Here is a 20,674-nt window from a genome sequence, read left to right as displayed (position 1 = left end):
ATCCAGTTATATAATAAAAATAGTTAGAGAAAGTTTGTTTCTAACAAAACTACTAGAAAAATTTTACTGATGGCACCTGTGACAAAGGCAAATTACTTGCCAAAAGTGAATTTAGTATTCAGTACATGGAGAGAAAAAAACAAAGCTAGAAACAAGTTCTTCAATGGAAAATCTATTCGTTTATTAAAATCATTTACTGTCAAGTAAGTTACATTCCTCAGCCTCATTGTCCTCATAGGTTTAATCCCTAAAGATCAAAACCCAATAGAAAATGAAGATGTGTTTGGATACAGAATGACACAGTGTTAGGGCCACAGTGATATGTCAACGTTTTACAAAAGTCACACCAAGCACACCAGCATGAGAAAGGTTGTGCTGGACTTTCAAAACACCCTGAAACTACATCAGCCTATGGTCAGATAAATTCTTGCTGACTATCATGTACAACCTCCCTTTGTAGGCCCTACAATTCAGAACATAAGTAAGGAAGTCTTTTTCAATCTTGCCCTTGAGTCTAGAGACAATCTGAAAAATATACTAAAGCACAGGGCTAATTAATACTATGCTGCGTGTTCTTTAATTTCATCCATTTGCTATCTGCCTCTAACATATGTACTATGTTAGTTTTCAGGGGATAGGAGACTTTAAAAAAAAAAACACTTCTTTTCAAAAAGGAACCAAAGAGGGGAAAATACTAAGTTTATGAAAGCTTCTAGACATTCTATCTCAGAGCTTATAAGAAAAGATTTATGAACTTGCCTCATTTTTTGCCAAAGAAAATTAAGGAACAGATCTGCTATAAATCTGTCTCCACCTTTCCCCCTTCTGGCTACAGTCACTGACAGGAGTAGTCAGGATGAGAAGGATGCACCAGTCTGCAAGAACCTAAAAATGTTTCCTGGGCTTTGAAGGACTCAATATCCAGGTGCTGTGACAAACAGCACCTTTCCCTGGTTACAAATGTGTTTAAATACAGAAATACAGTTATAGAGATGTAGGCCTGGAGCTAAGAATAAAAATGGGCTAGAAAGACAATTAGGAGAGACACTCATATTAAATGAAAGTTGGAACTACGGTGGTGAATTACAGGAAAAATAACCTAAAATCGAGATACAATGCATGCAGACCACAAACAGAAGGCCCCAAATAAATGGTCAATAGATCATTCTCAGCTTGAACACAGTGAAGAAGCTACAAGCTATAAAGAGAAAAGATTAAACAGGTCTAATACCACAATGGTTAAGGAGAAAGAATTAAACATCAACAACTAACGCCCAGCATATACTATTTGCCAGGAATCCTTAGCTCAGAGATATGCTTTATCTGTACCAATTTATTTAATCACATGCAACTCTCTTAGGTAGGTCCTGTTCTTCCCATTTCAGAAAAACAGAGACATAGAGTTAAGTAACCTGCCCAATGCCACATATAAGCCAGGCAGGAGTGGTTAAGTCTAGCTGTGATGTACTCTCTACCATCATTCCTTTGAGCCCCTCCACAACACATTAGGAAAAACTAACCTCTAAGACAGCAGTTTCTTTCAGAAGCAAATCAAAAATACTAAAAAGCTGGAGAAATAACAACAAAGTGAAAGCAGTAAGTTTCTGAAAAGGAAACCAGTAAGATCACACAAACGTTCTCAGGAAGAGGCTGGGCCTGAACATATGCCAACAGACTGAGTAAAAGAAGCCAGCAGAAAGAACTGAATGATTTCCAGCACTAAAGGAAGAAAAAGGAAGGCAGTGCAAGTGGAGGCTCTGAAGGAAACAGGTGAAAAGTAGATCCAGGAGATGATCGACAACCTGAGTTGTTTGGCAGTAATGGAAAAACAAGCCATATGCCAGTATGTGGAAGGTTTAAAAAAAAAAAACAGAAAGGAAGAGGAGATAGCATGGATGGGGGACAGAGAGCCAGACAATGAAGGTCCACATGGCTGTGGGGTTCACATGAGGAAGAGCAGGGGGAGCAGAACACAGCTGTGTAAACACCCAGGGCACTGGCACACACAGTAAAGATTTCCTGATGGTAGTGGGGTAAACTGGAGTGAAACACAGAACCTGCTGCAGTCATCCAGGGGCGTACTTGTTGAACAGCACAGGTTTCTACAAAGGAGATGAATTAACATTTCCTAAGTAGCAACTTCAGTCAGGCACTGATCACATGAAAACTAGAAACATGTGTAAATGAACATATACTTTTCATCAGGTTCTTACAGCCACCTCCAGTAGAATGGGGTCCCCCTCCCTCCAAAGATATTTCTATATCCTAACTCGTAGGATCTTTTCATGTCCTGAGTCAGATTCTGGTATATGTAATTAAATTAAGGATCTTGAGATGAAGAGCTCATTTGGGGGTTATCTGAGTGGGCCCTAAATCCAATGGTAATTGCTCTTACAAAAGAAAAGAGGGAGATTTCTCATACACATGTACACAGAAGTGAGGACAGAGACAGAAACTACAGTGCTGTGGCTATCACCAACAGGCCCAAAGCCACAACAGAATGTGGCCTACCAATACCTTAATTTCAGACTTCTAGTCTCCAGAACTATAATGACATAAATTTCTACCATTCTAAGCCACTCGTTGTGTGGTAAGGTCTTATAAGTTTTAGAACACTAATAACACCATGGATGACGATAAGACCAGAGGAAAACGCAAACTCAGAAGCAAGTTATACAGGTGGAATTAAAAACTCAGATTCAATCAAGACCTGAGGGGAAACAATTTGGGTGACACAATAGAGCAAAGAGGTAGAAGACAGGGGAAGACAAAGAAAAAGATAAATCTTCAGGTTTCAACTAATAGGGGGAGGAAGAGGCTAGCTAAAAGGCACACTTAAAGGTTACAGAAGATAAAATAGTTTTCCATGCTATCTAGAGATCATGTAAGGAAATAATACTTTAAAAAGGCAAAATATTGCTATCGTCTATACTCCTGCAAGTATATTGTATCAAATATCTCTGAGTTTCTAGGAATTCATAATAACCTAGATATCTGTTTCAGATGCTGAAAAAAATTATCTTGTTTGCACTCTATTTGATCCATGATTCCAGCCTGGCTTTTTAGTGGTGATTTGGAGATGAAGTCTCTTGGACTTTTCTGTCAGTCTGCCCTAGAATGATGATTCTCCTCAGTCTTCTAAGTAGGTAGAAAATTTATCTGAAAATTTATGCTGAAAATTTATCTTCTTTCTACACTTAGAACAATGCTTGGTAAATCCCCAGAAATTATACCTCCAAACTTGAAAGAAAATATTATTTCCAATAATAGTGTTGTAACTCCAAGATTAGGCCAAATCGGGTATCAAACATTGTTCATGCTGTTTAGGGAAAAAACATTGCTTGGTTTAAAAACAAAAATAGAAACATTGAGGCCATGTCAATCTATTAAACCAATAATTCTTGTTATATTAAAGCACTATTTAAAAAGTATCGTAGCATGGTGACAGTAATGCAAAACTAGGTAGAAGGCTTAGGAAAATCTTTTGTGCAAACCATTATCAATCTATTCATGGCTTATTAACAAATAAAGAGAATGAAAGAATTCTGTGTCCAGTGTCTCATTTTGCCTAGCAACTAACAAATGCAATGTTCACATGCAGTAGAGATCTATTTCAAATCTTAACCAACAGCTCAAATTTTGCCAAGGTAGATACTAAATATTAACAGGAAATTCTTTACAGATCTCTGTATCACTTCCACACTACAGTTAAAACAGTTTTAAATAAACTTTGGAGATTATTTGTATTTAAATAGTGATAAAAAACACTTTTTAATGAAAATTGTGGTTCTAATACCTTATAATAAAAATGTTTAGGGGCTGGGAAGGTGGCTCAGTGGCAGAGCACTTGCCTTGCATGCATGAGGCCCTGGGTTCGATTCCTCAGCACCACATAAGCAAAAACCAAAAAGCCAGAAGTGGCGCTGTGGCTCAAGTGCTAGAGTGCTAGCCTTGAGCTGAAGAGCTGAGGGACAGCGCCCAGGCCCAGAGTTCAGACCCCACGACCGGACCAAAAAAAAAATGTTTAGGGCAGAAATATGTCTACCCAACATATATATACTTATTGCCAAGCAATGCCAGAAACCAGGGGATCCTGTGGATTCTTCTCTAAAGAACAAAATCCAGGAGCACAAGTATCTAGGATTGCCTAAAACACAAGAAGTGCTGTTACAGCAACTAGTCCTAGATTAACAACAGCTGATACTTAAAAAGTAGACTTAATAAATGTAGTAACATGAAAACTCTAATCAAAGATAGTTGTGCATCCTGTCAGTGTTCAGTCACAAAGCCATTCACCTAAATAAAGGCATAGCTTCCATAAACTATTAGAGGAACTGAGTTAATGAGCTACATTGGGGGATGGGGGGAAAATCAGCACCCGGAGGAAATGAGGGAATCAGACAAGGGAAAATGCAGGCAATTAAACTGCTTCTAAAAATCTACATCAGGAAACGCAATAATACATACTCAAAGATCTAAATATAAACAAACATGCCCAGGAAACATGAACTTTAAAAAAAAAATTAGTGGCTTTGGGGTTAGAGGCATAGCTGGGGTGGTAGAGCACCAGCCAGTGAGCAAAAGGACCAGATAATGAGTTTGAGCCTCAATCTCGGAGGGGAAGAGGGTGGGGTAAAATCATTTTATAGCCCACAAGATGAATGTGAAGCAAATCTCTATCCATACAGTGAGAGCGATGAGAGCTATATGTGCTCTCTTTCAACCATACCCAATTTCCTTATGTTTTCAAATTTCAGTTTACTCACGAAAGGAAAATGATCTAAAACAAGAAGCAAGAAAAGGGACACTTGGATGAGGAATGAAATTCAAAGACTGCCAAACCCAGAGCTTATTTTCAAATCAGTAAACAGTACCTGATAATTCAACCTTCAGTCTCTTGGTTGAAATGAAAAGTTCAATTTCTCTTGATTCCTATGAGTCAAATTGGAAATTTCACTGAATTGAAAAGTCAAAAAGTTTCCCCCATTTTTAACAGATGTGGCCCCACTATGTCACCCAAGCTGGCCTCAAACTCTTGGGCTCAAGGCGTCCTCCTGGGCCACACCGGTATCAGCACTTGATAAACAGAATTATCAGGATAATCTATGCAACATGGTTTCAGGAAAATCACAGTAACATTAGCCAGCCTCAAATATATAAAAATAACAGAGTATTTCAATCCAGATATCTTGTTATAGCAACTGGCCTCATCTAGCTCTTTAGACAACACTGTAGGTATCATAAGGCTTTTCTAACCAAATGCCAAGAAATGTTATTTTGAAATTATTTCCATTAGGTAATCTATAATGCTGTTCTCTTCAAGAACTTTTACTAATCTTGTTAAATGATTTACATTGTATCTAATAATTGAGAACACTAAATAGCACATTTACAGTCACTGTACTCACAAAAGAGCATATGACACTGGTTCTCACACACAATCTGGATTAAAAAAAATCCTCCTGATAAGACGGTTACCTCAATCTTAAAACAAGTTTTTCTGGTTTTCAAAGAGTAAGATTAGTTTTATGAAGGATTCAATGATACAATATGACCAATGTAGAAAATTAAAGGCATCAAGCATTAAATTTTTTCTCCATCATTTGGAAATACACAATAGAATTACATGGAGTCTATGCTAAAAATGAATCAGAACTGGAATCATAATCTCTACTGAAAGTCCTAAATGTGTAAAGGGAGGAAGATGGGGGCCAGTGCAGCTGGGGGGGGGGAGTTAAATCAGAGCAGTGAACAGGATAAATGTAATCAAGTTATACAACATGCATACATGAAAATGTTACATCAAAACCCATTCATCTGTATAGTTAACATATATTAACCAAAAAGAAAACATAAAAAAGTAAATACAACACATGAGGTTAATCGGACTAAATGATCATACATGCACATGAGAATTACCTTTATGAAACTCCTCTGTACAATTTGTAACATAAAAAAGAATCAAAAGAAAATGACAAGACAGGTTGTGATGGGGAGAAGGCAGGCCAGTACAGAGGGTAAATGGAAGTGAATGTGGATGAAATATGCACATATGACTACAGAAGAACGAAATCTGTTGAAAATGTTTTAAGAAGGGGAAGGAGAAAGAGAAGAATAAGGAGAAAGGGAAGGGAAGGCAAAAAGGGAGAGAGAAAGAGAGAGATGGAAAGAGAAAGAGAAGAATGAGTTTTATCCAGACACATTGTATACATGTCACAACAGGGCTGGGAATATGGCCTAGTGGTAGAGTGCTTGCCTAGCATGCTTGAAGCCCTGGGTTTGATTCCTCAGTTTGATATACAGAGAAAGCCAGAAGTGGTGCTGTGGCTCAAGTGGTAGAGCTCTAGCCTTGAGCTGAAGAACTCGGGGACAGCGCCCAGACCCAGAGTTCAAGCCTCACAACTGACAAAAAAAAAATGTCACAACAAACACCAACCCCTGGTAGAACTAATAAATGCTAATAAAAATACTTAAAATAATAGAATATCAGGCCTGGTACCAACCAATGGTTCACACCTGTAATCCTATCTAGTCAGGACACTGCAATCTGGGCATCATGCTTTAAAGCCAGGTGGGGTCTAAAAATCCCTAAGACTCTTATCTCCAATTAAACACACACACACACACACACACACACACACACACACACACACACACACACACACACACACACACACACACACACACACACACACACACACACACACACACACACGCAGGAAGTCGAGCTGTGGCTTAAGTGGCAGAGCACTAGTCTTGAGCAAAAAACTCAGGGACAGTATCCAGGATGTGATTTCAAACCCCAGAACCAGTACAAACACACACATACATAAACACACACACACACATACACACACATACACACACACACACACACACAAAGTGGTGATACTTCCAGAAAAAAAAGGCTTATTAAAACTTAAATAAGGCTTAAGCAAATACATATTTGAAAACTATTCCTTTGGAATTGTCAGGCATAACTAATGACATTTGTAACAACAAAACAATATCCTGTCCATATTAACTTATATTATTATAGTGTCCCGTATACGGCTTTCTAAGCTACGCATAGCCTACCTACACATCTTTAACATCTTTAGTGAAGAACAATGTAATTTGGCAGAACAAAAACTTATTAAATAGATTAGTCCTAAGCACAAACATATAAGCCAAATGCCCTATTATTTATACTTTTGGAAGAGAAGAAATGGTTAATTACAGTTTAATTTATGTCACCATAAATTAGTGGCATAGCTAACATCCCTTAAACTGTTTCAGCTAAGTAGGGTTTTGCTGAGACTTAAGACAAACTACCAAATTCTGCTATCACCGAAAAGCAAGTATGCCCACTGAGTCCGACCTATGAAGTATAACAAGTCAAACTGTCCCAATATAGGATTAGATATACTATTCTAAATGAGTAAGACTGAGACACGACCTGAAACCCTCAGGTGAGACCAAAGCATGAGGTAAAAGTGTCTAATTGTAATTGGAGGAAACGCTTCATTATTCAAAGGTATGTTAATGGCATCCTAAGTATCCTCAGACAATTTAGTTTCAACTTTCAATTGACTGGATCTTCAATTTGAATCACAATATTTCTTGAATACTATTGTCTTTGCTATGATCTTAACAAAAAGCAAGTCTCTGAAATATTAAATTACCATAACCTGTAAAAATTAAAAAGAATCAGAGGGAGGCTGGGAAGGTGGCTCAGTGGTAGAGTGCTTGCCGTGCATGCATGAGGCCCTGGGTTCGATTCCTTTGTACCACATGAGCAGAAAAAGCCAGAAGTGGGGCTGTGGCTCAAATGGTAGAGTGCTAGCCTTGAGCAAAAGAAGCGCAGGGACAGTGCCCTGAGTTCAAGCCCTAGGATGGGCAAAAAAAGAAAAAAAAGAAAAAGTATCAAAGGGACAGGAATTAAAAAGAAATAGAGGTGAAGGGAGAAGTAAAATAAGGAAGCGGGCATGGTGGCTCCCTATAATCCTAGCTACTCAGGAGGCTGAGATCTGTGGATCTCGGTGTGAAGCTAGCCCTGGCAGGAAAGTCCCTAAGCCGCTTATCTCCAATAAATTACCAAAAAGCCAGAAGTGGAGCTGTGGCTTAAGTGGTAAAATACTAGCCTTGAGCAAAATGAAGCTCAGGGACAGCACCGGATCCAGAGTTCAAGCCCTAGGACCGGCATAAGAAAACTGAGAAAAGAAGAAACAAGGACAGGCTGTCCTGCTTAGTGGGGAAGCAATTCCCACCTTTACATCTTCCCTTAAGACAAATATGAAAGGCAGGCTTAAAAGGAAAAAGGAAACAAAGAGTCCATGACAGGAACCAGCCAGGTGGCACAGGTTTGGCCGCCAGAGTACAAGGTCAACACAGTACACATACGCAGTTTAAGTTAAGGACAGAGGACTGTGGCCCCTGCCAAGTAAAGCACCCTCTCTATCCCCAACGGGGACAGGGGAGAAGGAGAGAGGCATCATGTATATGAAATGGTAAGGAATTCATCCACATTAATTCTTTAAAAAGGGAAGGGAAGGAAAAAACCCACATAAAGGCCACTTAATGATTTCTAGTCAATCAGTCACTTATGTATGTGTATGTGTGTACACATGTGCATGGGTGTCCATTACCCTGCATGCCCACAATCTGTCTCATCATTAGTCTCACCACCAAGGTTATCCAAAGTTCTGCCTTTTCTACATGATACTCATTTCTTCAACCTTAAGAAACTTCCTATGTCCCCCACAGCCTCAGATTTCCAGGCCAAAATAATATGTCCTTTAACCTGGGCACAAGAGAGCTAATCTTTTGCAAAGATCAGCTATTCTAACAACATGGAGGATAAAGGCAGGGCATATGACAGTCTTCCTTTCCTCTTTTTTCATCCAAAAGCTAGCTCTGCTGACTGTGGTATTCCAATGATAGATAAAGCAGAGACCAATCTTTGGGAGTTTGATCCTAAGGCTTTTTTGCCAATGGCTTTGACACCAGAGACATCAAAGTTGCTATGTCCAAGGTTCTCATGGCCTAGGCCCTCGTACAGAGAAGCAAACACAAGACTGTGAGGGGAAAGCAGCAGTCACTGCTAGAACCACCAGGACACAAGGGTTAAGAGTCCAGAGCATCTTACAGTAAACAAGCTTTTCACAGGATGGCTTGTGTGCTAAAAATGATCAATATTTGGGATCTTTAGGAATAAGACCTAGGAAATATGCTTATCAAAGCATATTTAAATGTTAGAAACCTTAAAGCATATTTTAAAACTACCAAAAAATACTTGGCTGAGTTAAGAAATTAATGTACAGCACTGCCTCAAAAGAAAAATGATAACTGGACACCAGTGGCTCATACCTGTAATTATAGCTACTCAGGAGGCTGAGATCTGAGAACCAAAGTTCAATGCCAGCCTGGAAAATGTCTATGAGATTCTTATCTCCAACTAACCATCAAAAAAGCTGGAAGTGGATCTGTGGGTCTAGTGATAGAGCACTCTCCTTGAACAGAAAAGCTAAGGGACAGCTTTCAGGCCCCAGTACCAGCACCAAAAGCTAGGCGGGGGGAGGGGGAAGAAGCAACCAAATTCCAAATAGCATTTAGAATACCTATTACAGACAAAGACAAATCCTAGGTTAAGGGTGTCTCTTTCACAAGAATCCATAGACATGGCTATTTTTATGCTATAGAATACATATCACTACTTCATTCTGCCTTAATATTTAGTAAATTTTTAATTTATTCACAAAAGACTAATATACAGAATAATATTTAGCACTTCCAGATTTCAATCTATCTATGACCTACCCAATCTCCTACAAAGCCACAGGGGATTTAAGATGAATTAAAACTGACGGTAGCCAGGCTCCAGTGGCTCATGCCTATAATCCTAGCTACTCAGGAGGCTGAGATCTGAGGGTCATGGTTCAAAGCCAGCCCCAGCAGGAAAGTCTGTGAGACTCTTCTCCAATTAACCACCAGAAAACTGGGAGTGGTGCTATGGCCCAAGTGGTAGAGCACTTGCCTTGAGCTGAAGAGCTCAGGGGCAGTGCCCAGGCCCAGTTCAAGCCCTTCCCCAAAAAAAAACTGATGGTAAAGGGCTAAGTTGCAGTGCTTCTGAAGAAATGCAATTCACCTGTGTGAGACCATCTCTAAGAGAGCCTGCCACCAGCTTAAGTGAGGACGGATCCTTCAGACTCTCTTGTAACAAGGCAGAGGAGTGAAGGGGCAGCAGAACCTCCTGAGACATTTCCAAACTACCCTTGAGTCTCCTCTATATGACTTCACCCCTAGTTTTCCAAGTTTAAGAGTGCAGACTTGATGAGTACTTCCATTTGCAGCACAATTTACTAGCTCGAGGAGAGATAGGTAAGTGTCTTTCACCTCTGCTGAAGACATCCAAATCCTTCTCTTGGCCTCCATCTATCTACTGAAAAATTCTTTCTGGATGGCCCTCAAGCATTAATTCAGTTTTTCTGAAACCCAAATAGTTCCCTCAAAACATGTACCTATAGTCAGGCACTGGTGGCTCATGTCTGTAATCCTAACTACTCAGGAGGCTGAGATCTAAGTATCTTGATTCAAAGCCAGCCTGGGCACAAAAGACCCAGTGATACTCTTAACTCCAATTAACCAGTCAAAAACCAGAAGTGGCGCTGTGGCTCAAGTGGTAGAGTGCTATCCTTGAGCACAAAGAGGCTCAGGGACAGCATCTAAGCCCTGAGTTCAAGCCCCATGACCAACAACAACAACAAAAAAAGTACCTACCATTCCACATTGCTATTATTAATTACCTTGATAGTGAAGTTAGAATCTGAGCACCACCTTACAGCTGTTCATTTTACCATCCTGTTAACTCCTTGATCTGACCTGAGGCAACTATCAACTTTGCTCTGGATCTCTGGGCTACTGCAACAACTTCTTACCTATGCCTCTACATGTTCACGCCAGGATTATTCTAAAACAAAGAAATGCATCATGAACCTTGGCAAAACGTCTGCTGTTTCCTGATCCAAGAAGGAAAAAAAAAAAAAAAAAACAGCAGCAGCACCAGACACATGGTCAGTAAAAAGGCTCAGAGGGAAAAAGATAATCAATACCATGGCCCAAATCAGAAGAACCCCAGCCTATAGCCACACAGATTAGAGCACTTGAGAAGGAAAAACAAATCACAAGGACCTTTGCAACTCAAAGCAGATTGTACCATAGGGAAAGAACACAGCTAGGCTCCCCCAGAGGCAAATGGGCAGCAAAATGCAGGCTAAAGGGCAAGTTACTGTGTAATGAGGTAACACAGAGAAAAACCAAAATGAAATGCCTAGTGTGGTGCATTGAGCACCAACCTTACCAAGCCTCCTATCCCAGGATACATGCTTCTACACAAGTTCCACCCATACTCCACCCACCCCCCACTACCAACTCCACCAGGGCCAATGGACACAAACCACTTGGAGGCCTAAAGAACCAAGCACTTAATTAGGTTATTAGTTAATACTCCAAAGGGAGCTCATAGAGATTCAGAGCAAAGTAGCCTGACCAGATTCCACCTCTACCCAACTTCAGTGCATCAAGAGAAGGTCAAAGACTCCACTGAGTCAAACGACTGGGAAATCCCTGATCCCCGGGGCTAGTCTTTGACCCTAATCCTCCATCCCCATGATACTGCCCTACTGCTTAGAGGTACATCCATTTCCTTCTTAATCACAGACAGCTTAGACAAGGCTGGATGAGCCGAGCCATTCTCTACGACAAGAGCTGCAGGGTACCTGTGATGTTCTTTAGGCTAGGCCACTGAGTCACACTTCCCAATTAGTCCATGGCACCCCATACCCACAGAACCACAGGACTGCTATTTTCTAGAAGCTTTGTTCAATTTGCTCCCTTAGACCAGAATCCCTTCGCTCAGTCTAGATAAACCCTAACTGTTGCCCACTCCCAACTACAGCTTCTATGGGAATCTTTAACCGGCCTACAGTCGGCAGCATAGACTTTACAAGGACTGCTCTTTGTGGAGTTCATCCCCACCAACAACTGTGTCTTACACTTCTCTGTGTCCCTTGTCTCAGTGTGCACCTTCTCTTGGGGGCTCCATTTGTATTTGCTAAAGCAATTTGTAAGTCAGCTCATTTCCTTTGATACCACAGGGGAAAAAATGACATTAGACTAAAAGTTGCTATATGGAAAATGGCTTTCTATTGAATGCAACCAGCTCAAAAGTTTAAAGGGAACTTGTGCTCCTCTCTCTGCAGCCAAGTACAAAGGCACACAGAAGATATCGTGGCTCCCATTCTGCTGTGTGGGTTACTGCAGTACATCCATCAACTTCCCAAAGTAGAGCCAAGGGAGGTTGCCTGCCACCAGTTTCCCTCAGACTACCCTGTGTTTCCAACACGAATCAGAAATTTTAAGGAAAAATATGGGCCAGACACAGTGGCTCCTTCTTGTAATCCTAAATTCTAGGGAGGACATGGGAGAACTGACTCAGGTTCAAGGTCATGCTGGGCAAAATGTTGGTAAGACCCTATCTCAAAATACAAACCAGGCATGTTAGCTCATACCAGGAATCCCAGCGATGCAGGAACAATGGTAGAAAGACCACAGTGTAGTAAAAAGCAACTAAAGTCAATTGTATTGGAGAGCAGGACAACGCAAACCGTAGAGACTTGCTTAGCATGTATGAGGATCTGAGTTCAACACTCCAGGCAAAAAAATGTTAAAGTAAGTAGCTCTGAGTGGCTCACTGTAGATTAAGGCCCAAATAGCCCAGGAAATGCTGAGCAACATCTGAAGACAGTGAAAACTATCATCTTTTTGGCAGCAAAAAAAAAAAAAAGTTCTATGTTTCTATGTCTATATTATTTCATCACAGATTTCTTACAGTATCATTAGCTGTACAGAGACTGTTCTTGGAATGTTTTATATTGTAGCCTAAATTACTACAAGGAAAATTTTATGATGACTAAAATGTATACTGTGTACAAGTACTTTTACATCAAAATTCTTGATAGATGTCAACCAATTATATTTCCCTACATTTCCAGACATGTGTTTGTCATGAGCGTCCCTGACTCTCTCCCTCCTGATCTGACACACATTTCAGTGGTCAATGGTGTAACCTATTGAGGTGACATTAATCACCTAAGAAAAATCCACACGGATTGACCCTTAAGAATCTACAAATAGGGCTGAGAAGGTGGCTCAGTGGTAGAGCAGTTGCCTTGCATGCCTGAGGCCCTAGGTTCGATTCCTCAGCACCACATAAGCAAAAAGAAAAAAGCCAGAAGTGGCGCTGTGGCTCAAGTAGTAAAGTGCTAGCCTTGAGCTGAAGAGCTGAGAGACAGCGCCCAGGCCCAGAGTTCAGGCCCCACGACTGGACCTACAAATAATATATTAGGGCAATAACCAAAAAAAAATTACTATCAAGTAAAACACTGGAATTCTGATTTAACTTTCTAAATAACATAATACTTAACACATTACTCAAAATGCAAAGTAAGGGAGCTTAGGTATATAGTTCGGTAGTAGTGGGCTTGCCTTTCATACATGTGTTCTTGGCTTCAATCCCTAGCACCACAAAACAAACAAGGAAAGAAAAAAGTTTTTTTTCATCCAAGTGCAAAAAGAAAAAAAAAAATTCTCCAAAATCTTCCAAAGTCAAATGTCTGGTAAAATAAACATCAACTAAAGATATCAAAGAAAAAAAAAAGCTACAAATTTATAAGACTCCCAAAATGACAAAAAAAAAAATGAAAAGAAAAACAGAATATACCTGATATCTATCAAGTAGCTGACATGGTTGTATTAATAAATATTTCCTGCTGTGTTTTGTTTTGTTGAGACAGGGTTTTACTATGTAGCCCTGGAACAACTTAAGATCTTCATATCTCAGTCTCCCAAGTACTCGAATTACATACTAAGGTGAGAACAATTTGTGGACATTTGTGGACTGAAGTGTCTAAAGTGAGCCCCAGCAATCCCTCCTTAAAAGAGAAATACAGAAAGACGGAGATGGAGATAGATGCAGAAAGAGATACACATACCTGAAAAATAACAAAGAAAAGAAGTGTAGAATGAGATATGGTTTAAGCCAAACCCAAGCACCACCAAAAAAAGGCTGGGGGGAGGCAGGGGAGTGTGAAGAAAAAGAAAGAAATGAAGCAGTGTGATTAAGACTTCTCCCCAGCAATTCATTACAACCATCTACTACAATCAAGACAACCTGCCCATCAGAATTCTATCTCAAATTTCTGCATCTATTGTCACTAAAAGCATTACATTTTTAGCTAACTCAGAGGAGAATCATTAGCTCAAAAGACTACTAGTGTTTGAACAGGAAGTGGCACCTTAAATGCAGCATACCCAGGGAAGTTCAGCACACCCTCAGAACTATGATGTACTTTAATGCTGGTATGGTTTCCTATGTTTCATTCATTAGAATTCTACATTGTCTTCCTGTCAATCAAGAGACTGAAGGGAAAGAAAGTAGAATATTTAATAAGGAAACCAATTCAAGCACACTAGATAGAAATGCACTTTGGACCAAAGGCCTGCAGTGGTCAAGAGAAGGTTAAAAATCTGAAACTACACACTGCTTTGCACAATTGCATTAATCACAGAAGTCACCCTAATAGGCAGCTGAGTTAACTTGCCCTTGAAAAACAGACCCAAGCCAGCTAGCTGATGGGACCACCCTGCCTTTACAGGCCAACTCAGCCCCTGAAAATTCCTCAAGTCTGGCACAAATGTTCACTGACCCCATTCTAAACCTATGACCTAGAACGCTAGAGTACATACACTCTCGACCTCAATTGCATCCCACGCTGCGGTCTCTCCATTGTACTTTCACTACGGATAATCAGATACCTGCAGTTGCCTGAATAAAAACCCCGACTGAACCCTCCACTGAAGCTTAAGAAAGACAGGCAATCATATGGATGAAGTAGTGATGAAATACTCAAGGAAGCGCTGCAGGCCATCATACCTTATCTTACTACATCCACTTAATAACATTCTTTAAGTTCGAAAATACGCATCCATGAACAAAACTCAGATCCAAGCCAAGCCCTAAAGCAGATCACTTGACAGGTCTGAGGTAACAATTCAAATAACATGCTTGCTTTCTCCGACCCCCCCCACACACACACATACCGCTGAGCCCCATTGGCAAACCCAGAAGCAACCACCCAGGCACCCCAAATTTATAGCGACCCGGGGAGGTTGAGGCTGTGTCCCAGTCCGGTGCTTACCGATGCCCGGAGCCACATAGATGAAGTAGAGGCAAGAGGAGGAGAGCGAGAAGATGAAGATGAAGACGAGGAGGAAGCGATTGGAAACCCGCATCATCCGCCTGAGCACAGACATCTTCCTCTCTCCAGCCAGCAGCTCAGGCTGCGCTCTCGGGCGCGACTCGCGGAGCCACGATCCAGGCCCTAAACTTCCACGGATGCTCTAAAGACACCCCGAGAACGCAGCGGGGGGGGGCGCACGGCGGGTGGAGTGTGGGAGAGGGCCCGAGCGGGGAGGGAGAAAAGAGGAAGACGAGGAAGGAATGAATGGGAAGCCAGGGGTCACGGAGGTGGGGGGAGGGAAGAGAGGCGTGGATGGCCTTTGGGTAGGGGAGAGGCAAGCCAAGAGACCCGGACGGGGAAGCCGAGGAGGCCGCGGGCGCCCGTCCTTCCCCACCCCGCACCGGCGGGAGGAAGGAGGGGCTGCAGGTGCGGAGCGGAGAGGCGCCGGCTGCGCGCCGCGGCGCCCTGCGGAGACCGGTGTCCGACCGCAGCAGGCGGGGCCGCCCGCGGTGGGGTCCGGGAGAAACCCCCAGCCCCCGCTGCCCCCCCACCGCCCCCCTCCCGGGCACTCGGGTCCAGCTCGCCCGCGTGCGCTCCGAGGGCCCCGGGCCTGCGTCTCCGCCTCCGGGCCGCGGCGTCTCGTGCCCGCGCGGGGCTAGCGTGGGCGCCCGGGCCGCAGCCGCTGCACGCGACGCGCGGGGACCCGCGGGGGCCCTGGGGGCCGAGGAGCTGGGCGCTCGCCGGCGCGCAGCCTCCACCTCATGCCGTGCGGGGCTCTGGAGCCCTGCGGCTGCCGCGGGAGCCAAGCGCAGGCCAGGGCGGCGTCCCGGCCAGCGGCGAGCGCGCTGCCACTCGGTCTCCGGCTTCAGTCGCTGCGGCCCGCTGCCCGTCCGGCTGCAAGGGCGACGACGAGAGCGGCATTACCCCCCGCGGGCCCGGGGTGTCGCGCCCCCGCCGGCGGCGCCCCCGGACACCGGGCGAAGAGCGGCCCCGCACGATGCGCACGGCGGAGAGCCGGGAGGGAAGGGGGGGCGGGCGCCCTCCGAGCCGCGTCGGGACCCGGGAAGGGGCGGGCCTGCACGCGCGGGCGGGGGGAGCCTCGAGGAAAATCCGGACTGGCGGGCGCGCCCGGAGACCCCCGCCGCAGGCTCCGCCCGCTCGCTCGCTCGGAACTCGGCAGGCGGCGCTGCGCCGAGACCCGAGGAAACCTGGAGCCCCGGTCTCCAAACACCGCGCGTTCTGATTGGCCCGCGCCCCTCCCGGCCAGGGCCCCCCTCCGCTGCCTCCTGCGTCACCGCCCCCAACCCCACCCCGCCCGCCGCCGCTGCCCCGGGACCCCGCACTCCGCACGCCGCGCGGGGCTGTGGGACACGTCTGCGGTCTGGGATGCGTTCTGCGCTTAGGGATGGAACGTGAAGGATGCCGCATCCCGAACGGGGCTGGGAGGTGATTTCCTCCCCAAATAGTGGGCAAATGAGGCGTCTTTCCCACCTGGATTTATGAGCCCCCGCCCTTCCCGTAGAAATACACAATCTGGGTGCACTGTGGGCCTTCCAGCTGGTCACGGAGTAAACCCCCGAGGTAGTATTTTGCAGCCCATGAGCCTTTAGCATCAGCTTCTTCCAGCCTAAAGACAAGCAGCTCCTGATTTAACGCACATCCTAAGGCCAGGAGCTACCCTTTGTTCAAAAGAGGCTTCTATTTGCTAAATTAATCCCCTTTCTGAGCTGTGTCGTTGTGTGTAACAATGTTTCCTTTTCAACCAATCATCAGGAAGTGGTTGAATGGATGCCCTACTACCATTATTTGCTCCATGTTTTCGCACTATCATTTGATTGCCAAGGAGTCTATTCCCTTCTTAAGCCTTAGATCATCTGATTTATTGCCATAAGACCTGAATCTTGGGATGCCTGAATTTATATACCCTTCCCTGTTTTGTATTTTTTCTCAGCCCTCAAACATAAATGTACTACCGTTTTGCACAGCTGTAGAATTAACCGGCACAACTGTTGTAAAATGTCAATTGTCCCTCATACGTAAGAGGTTTTCTTACAAACCATGAGTTCGCTGAAAGAAATCACTAAATTCAATTGTGTGTGTGTGTGTGTGTGTGTGTGTGTGTGTGTGTGTGTGTGCGTGCGTGTTTGAGATAAGAGCCTCACAGACTTACATGCCCAGGCTGGCTTTGAACCATGATTCTCAGATCTCAGCCTCCTGAGTAGTTAGGATTATAGGAGTGAGCCACTGGTGCCCAGCTCAAATTCCTTTTTAAATGTTTTAGTTTATTTCTGGCATACTTTCAGGTTCTCAGGCTAATTTCATATTTAATGTGAAAAGTAATGACACTTAAACATTTTTAGGTGCTTAAGGGGAATTTGAAATACAAAGTGAAAGTTTCATATTAAATAAAAACAAACTCACTTAGGGGGAAAAAGCTGCAAGCAAAAACAAAAAAAAAAAAAGGCCATGAATAATGAGAAAGCAAAACTTATAGTACTGCTTGCTCCAATCCCCTTTCCTTTCCACTTTCTCTATTTGCATGTGTTCAACTGATTGTTTACAAAGTTGATACTAAGCCAAATGTTGTTCTGTACACCTGTAATCCCAGATACTTAAAAGACAGAGACAGAGGATCGAGACATAGATCCAGTCCAGCCCAAGCAAATGTAGCATGACTGTCTCAAAAACAAGAATAAAAGGGCTGGGGACATAGTACAAATGGTATGGCAATTTGTGGAAGACTAATTGATGGAGAGTCATTCTATAGTAGAGGGAAAGCCGTTCATGCCACTAGTCTAGAGAGAGACCCCTGTCTTTACTGACCTGCCAGTAGGCCATTCTTCCCTTTTTTTGCCCGTCCTGGAGCTTGAACTCTAGGCCTGGGCATTTTCCCCAAGCCTCTTTGTGCTCAAGTCTAGCACTCTACCACTTGAACCACAGCTCCACTTCTGGCTTTTTCTGAGTGGTTTATTGGAGATAAGAGTCTCTCAGACTTTTCTGCCAGGGCTGGCTTCAAACCAAGATCCTCAGATCTAAGCCTCCTGAGTAGCTAGGATTACAGGAGTGAACCACTGGTGCCTGGCTGATTGTCTTTGTTAAAGGAAAGCTTACTAGAAAACCAAGAGGGAAGTAGTAGCATCATAAAAATTAAAGATTAATTTGCAGGCTACTTAGGGATATGCCTGTCTTTCCTACTTTTAACCTCATCTCCTTTGGTTGGTCTTGCTCACCCAGTGCAGCCCAGTACTTATTAAGATCAACTCATCTTCCCCTGGAATAAAGCACCATTTTGCCTGTCGTACCAAAAGGCAAGCTCAGCCAGTGTAGTCATTGTGAGGAGGACACCCGGTGAGTCAGAGCTTCTGAAGAGAATGGAATATTGGAATCTTTTTTGATTCACTCTAAAAATCTCTCCTTTTGATCATTCTCTGCCAGCAGAGACAAGTGATGCTTGGCAATTTCTTTGGAAACACCAAATTTTGGGTGAGACAGGTGAGTTTCTGGTTAAGAGTCTTAGAGATGTTCCCACACACACTATGCTGGGATGGGTTTCCAAGGCAGATGCTCTACCATTATGCTAAAATCCCAGCCCTCAGCAACTTTCCAAAATAGAGATAGACAAAACTATTCAGAGTCTAAGAAGGGCTAACTGAGGCTTTTCAAGCAACTGATAACTCCTTGAGAACAGGTAAACAGATACATAACTGCTGAAACCAAAGACACTTAATTTTTCTATGACATTGGAAAAGACCTCATTAAGAGGCTGAGATCTGAGTTCAACGTCAGCCTGGGCAGGCAGGAAAATTTGTAAAACTCTTATCTTCAGTTAACCAGCAAAAAGCCATAAGCTGAACTGTGCCTTGAGCAAAAAAAAAAAATCAAAGGAAACCTGACATCTGTAATAATAATAGATGACTTACAATGTTTTTTTTTTAAAAAAAGAACTAAACTTTGAGTCAGTTGCTCTATTATTACCATATATTTTCTTCCTTGTTTTCATTTTGTCTTTTTATCTTGTTCATTTCTCTGTCTTTAGGAGGGCAAGAGGGACACAGAAATGGAGGGATAAAGGGTAAACAAATGCAGCAGTGGTACTCATTAGACACTATGTGGAAAATACCCTATACAACTTATGGGTGGGGACAAGAGGGAAAAACTGGGAGAAAGCAAGGGAAGTAGTGACATGATTCAAAAAGAAATGTACTTATCGCCTGATTTATGCAACTGTAACCCCTCTGTATTATCACCTTTATAATAACAATTTTTAAAAAATTTTAGGAGACTGAGTACTTTCCAGAGATCTTGTCAAAGGGGAAACATCATTGAATGGAGTTTTGGCCTAACTCTTTCAAAAGGAAATTTTTGTTAACTCAATCGTATTCTTCATGGACAGAATCCCATCCCTTTACCCACTGCTACCTTGGGCCTCTACACTCCTGGTTTTGTGTGCAGGTGAAGAGGCTTGGAGGTATCAGACTACCATATCTTTTATTACCTTCTTCTGACCAGTATGGACTACCATACTCTTAAAGGTCTAGACACCCAGATGAGTTAATAAAACTATGATACAAAGCTTAGGATGGGAGCAAAACAGAAAAATATCCTTGTAATGAGATAGGTGACATTTTATTTGGCTTTTGTTGGATGAGGGTGAACAACATCCACTGAGTATTTTAAATTCATTGATAACCTGGGCACAAAAAAATTAGTTTATGCATATAGGGAGAAAAATAAATAATATAGCATATAGAAATCTCAGCTTTATGGTTGTTACTTTCAAGCTTTGTAACAAAGATTGCATATATAGTAATTACATTTATATCAATACATAGTCTTTGCATCTAAAATTCAGCTAAATTAAATTATTAAGTTGATAAATTATGCTTAAATGGAATTTTGACTTACAAAATTGGCTGTGCATTATACAAAAGTTAATCATTAACATGATTAATAACCTGACTATACACTTGACTAAGTTATACTAAGAAACTTTTCTTAAATAAAAATTTTCATTACAAGTACAGTAGAATTCTGTTGAGGAAAAATTACATTAGTATTTAGGACATTTACATGCTAAGGATTGAACCCATGATCTTTCCCATACTAGGCAAAAGCTCTATCACTCTGCTACCTCCCTAGCTCAATATTTAGCTTATATTAGAAACATTATTAAATAGATTGGTCTTACAGTTAGGGGCAAACATAAAGCCATGATTTAGTAATCTTTTATTGTATTTATGAAATACTAGAGAATTTTATAATAGTAGTGCCTAGCGGACAGAGGTTGGGCAGGTGGGAAGATAAAGGAAGTTGAATACTATGGAAATATACCCTTTGCAACAATGCAAACAAAACAAAGATACTCGTGTGTTTTAAGGAGAGGGGAGGTCAGGGAG

General features: G+C 42.5%; 1 protein-coding gene across 2 annotated transcripts in view; it reads right to left on the bottom strand.

Moving 5' to 3' along the window:
- B4galt6 (beta-1,4-galactosyltransferase 6) overlaps positions 1-15,788 on the bottom strand; it is a 59,868-nt gene extending 44,080 nt beyond the window's left edge. Inside the window, exon 1 of one of the 2 annotated variants that reach the window (XM_070029389.1) lies at positions 15,237-15,788. In XM_070029389.1, the coding sequence (XP_069885490.1) occupies positions 15,237-15,351 (115 nt within the window). In that variant the 5' untranslated portion in view covers positions 15,352-15,788. Of the gene's footprint in view, positions 1-4,874; positions 4,899-15,236 lie in introns of those variants that run through there. The other variant, XM_070029390.1, reaches the window with a different exon arrangement.
- Between the last annotated feature and the right edge of the window lie 4,886 nt (positions 15,789-20,674).

Source organism: Dipodomys merriami, unplaced genomic scaffold, assembly GCF_024711535.1.
Source record: "Dipodomys merriami isolate MVZ:Mamm:240054 unplaced genomic scaffold, mDipMer1.0.p SCAF_2, whole genome shotgun sequence".
Taxonomy (NCBI): Eukaryota; Metazoa; Chordata; class Mammalia; order Rodentia; family Heteromyidae; genus Dipodomys; species Dipodomys merriami.
Note: the sequence above shows the minus strand (reverse complement) of the source record. Positions and strands in the feature narration are given on the sequence as shown.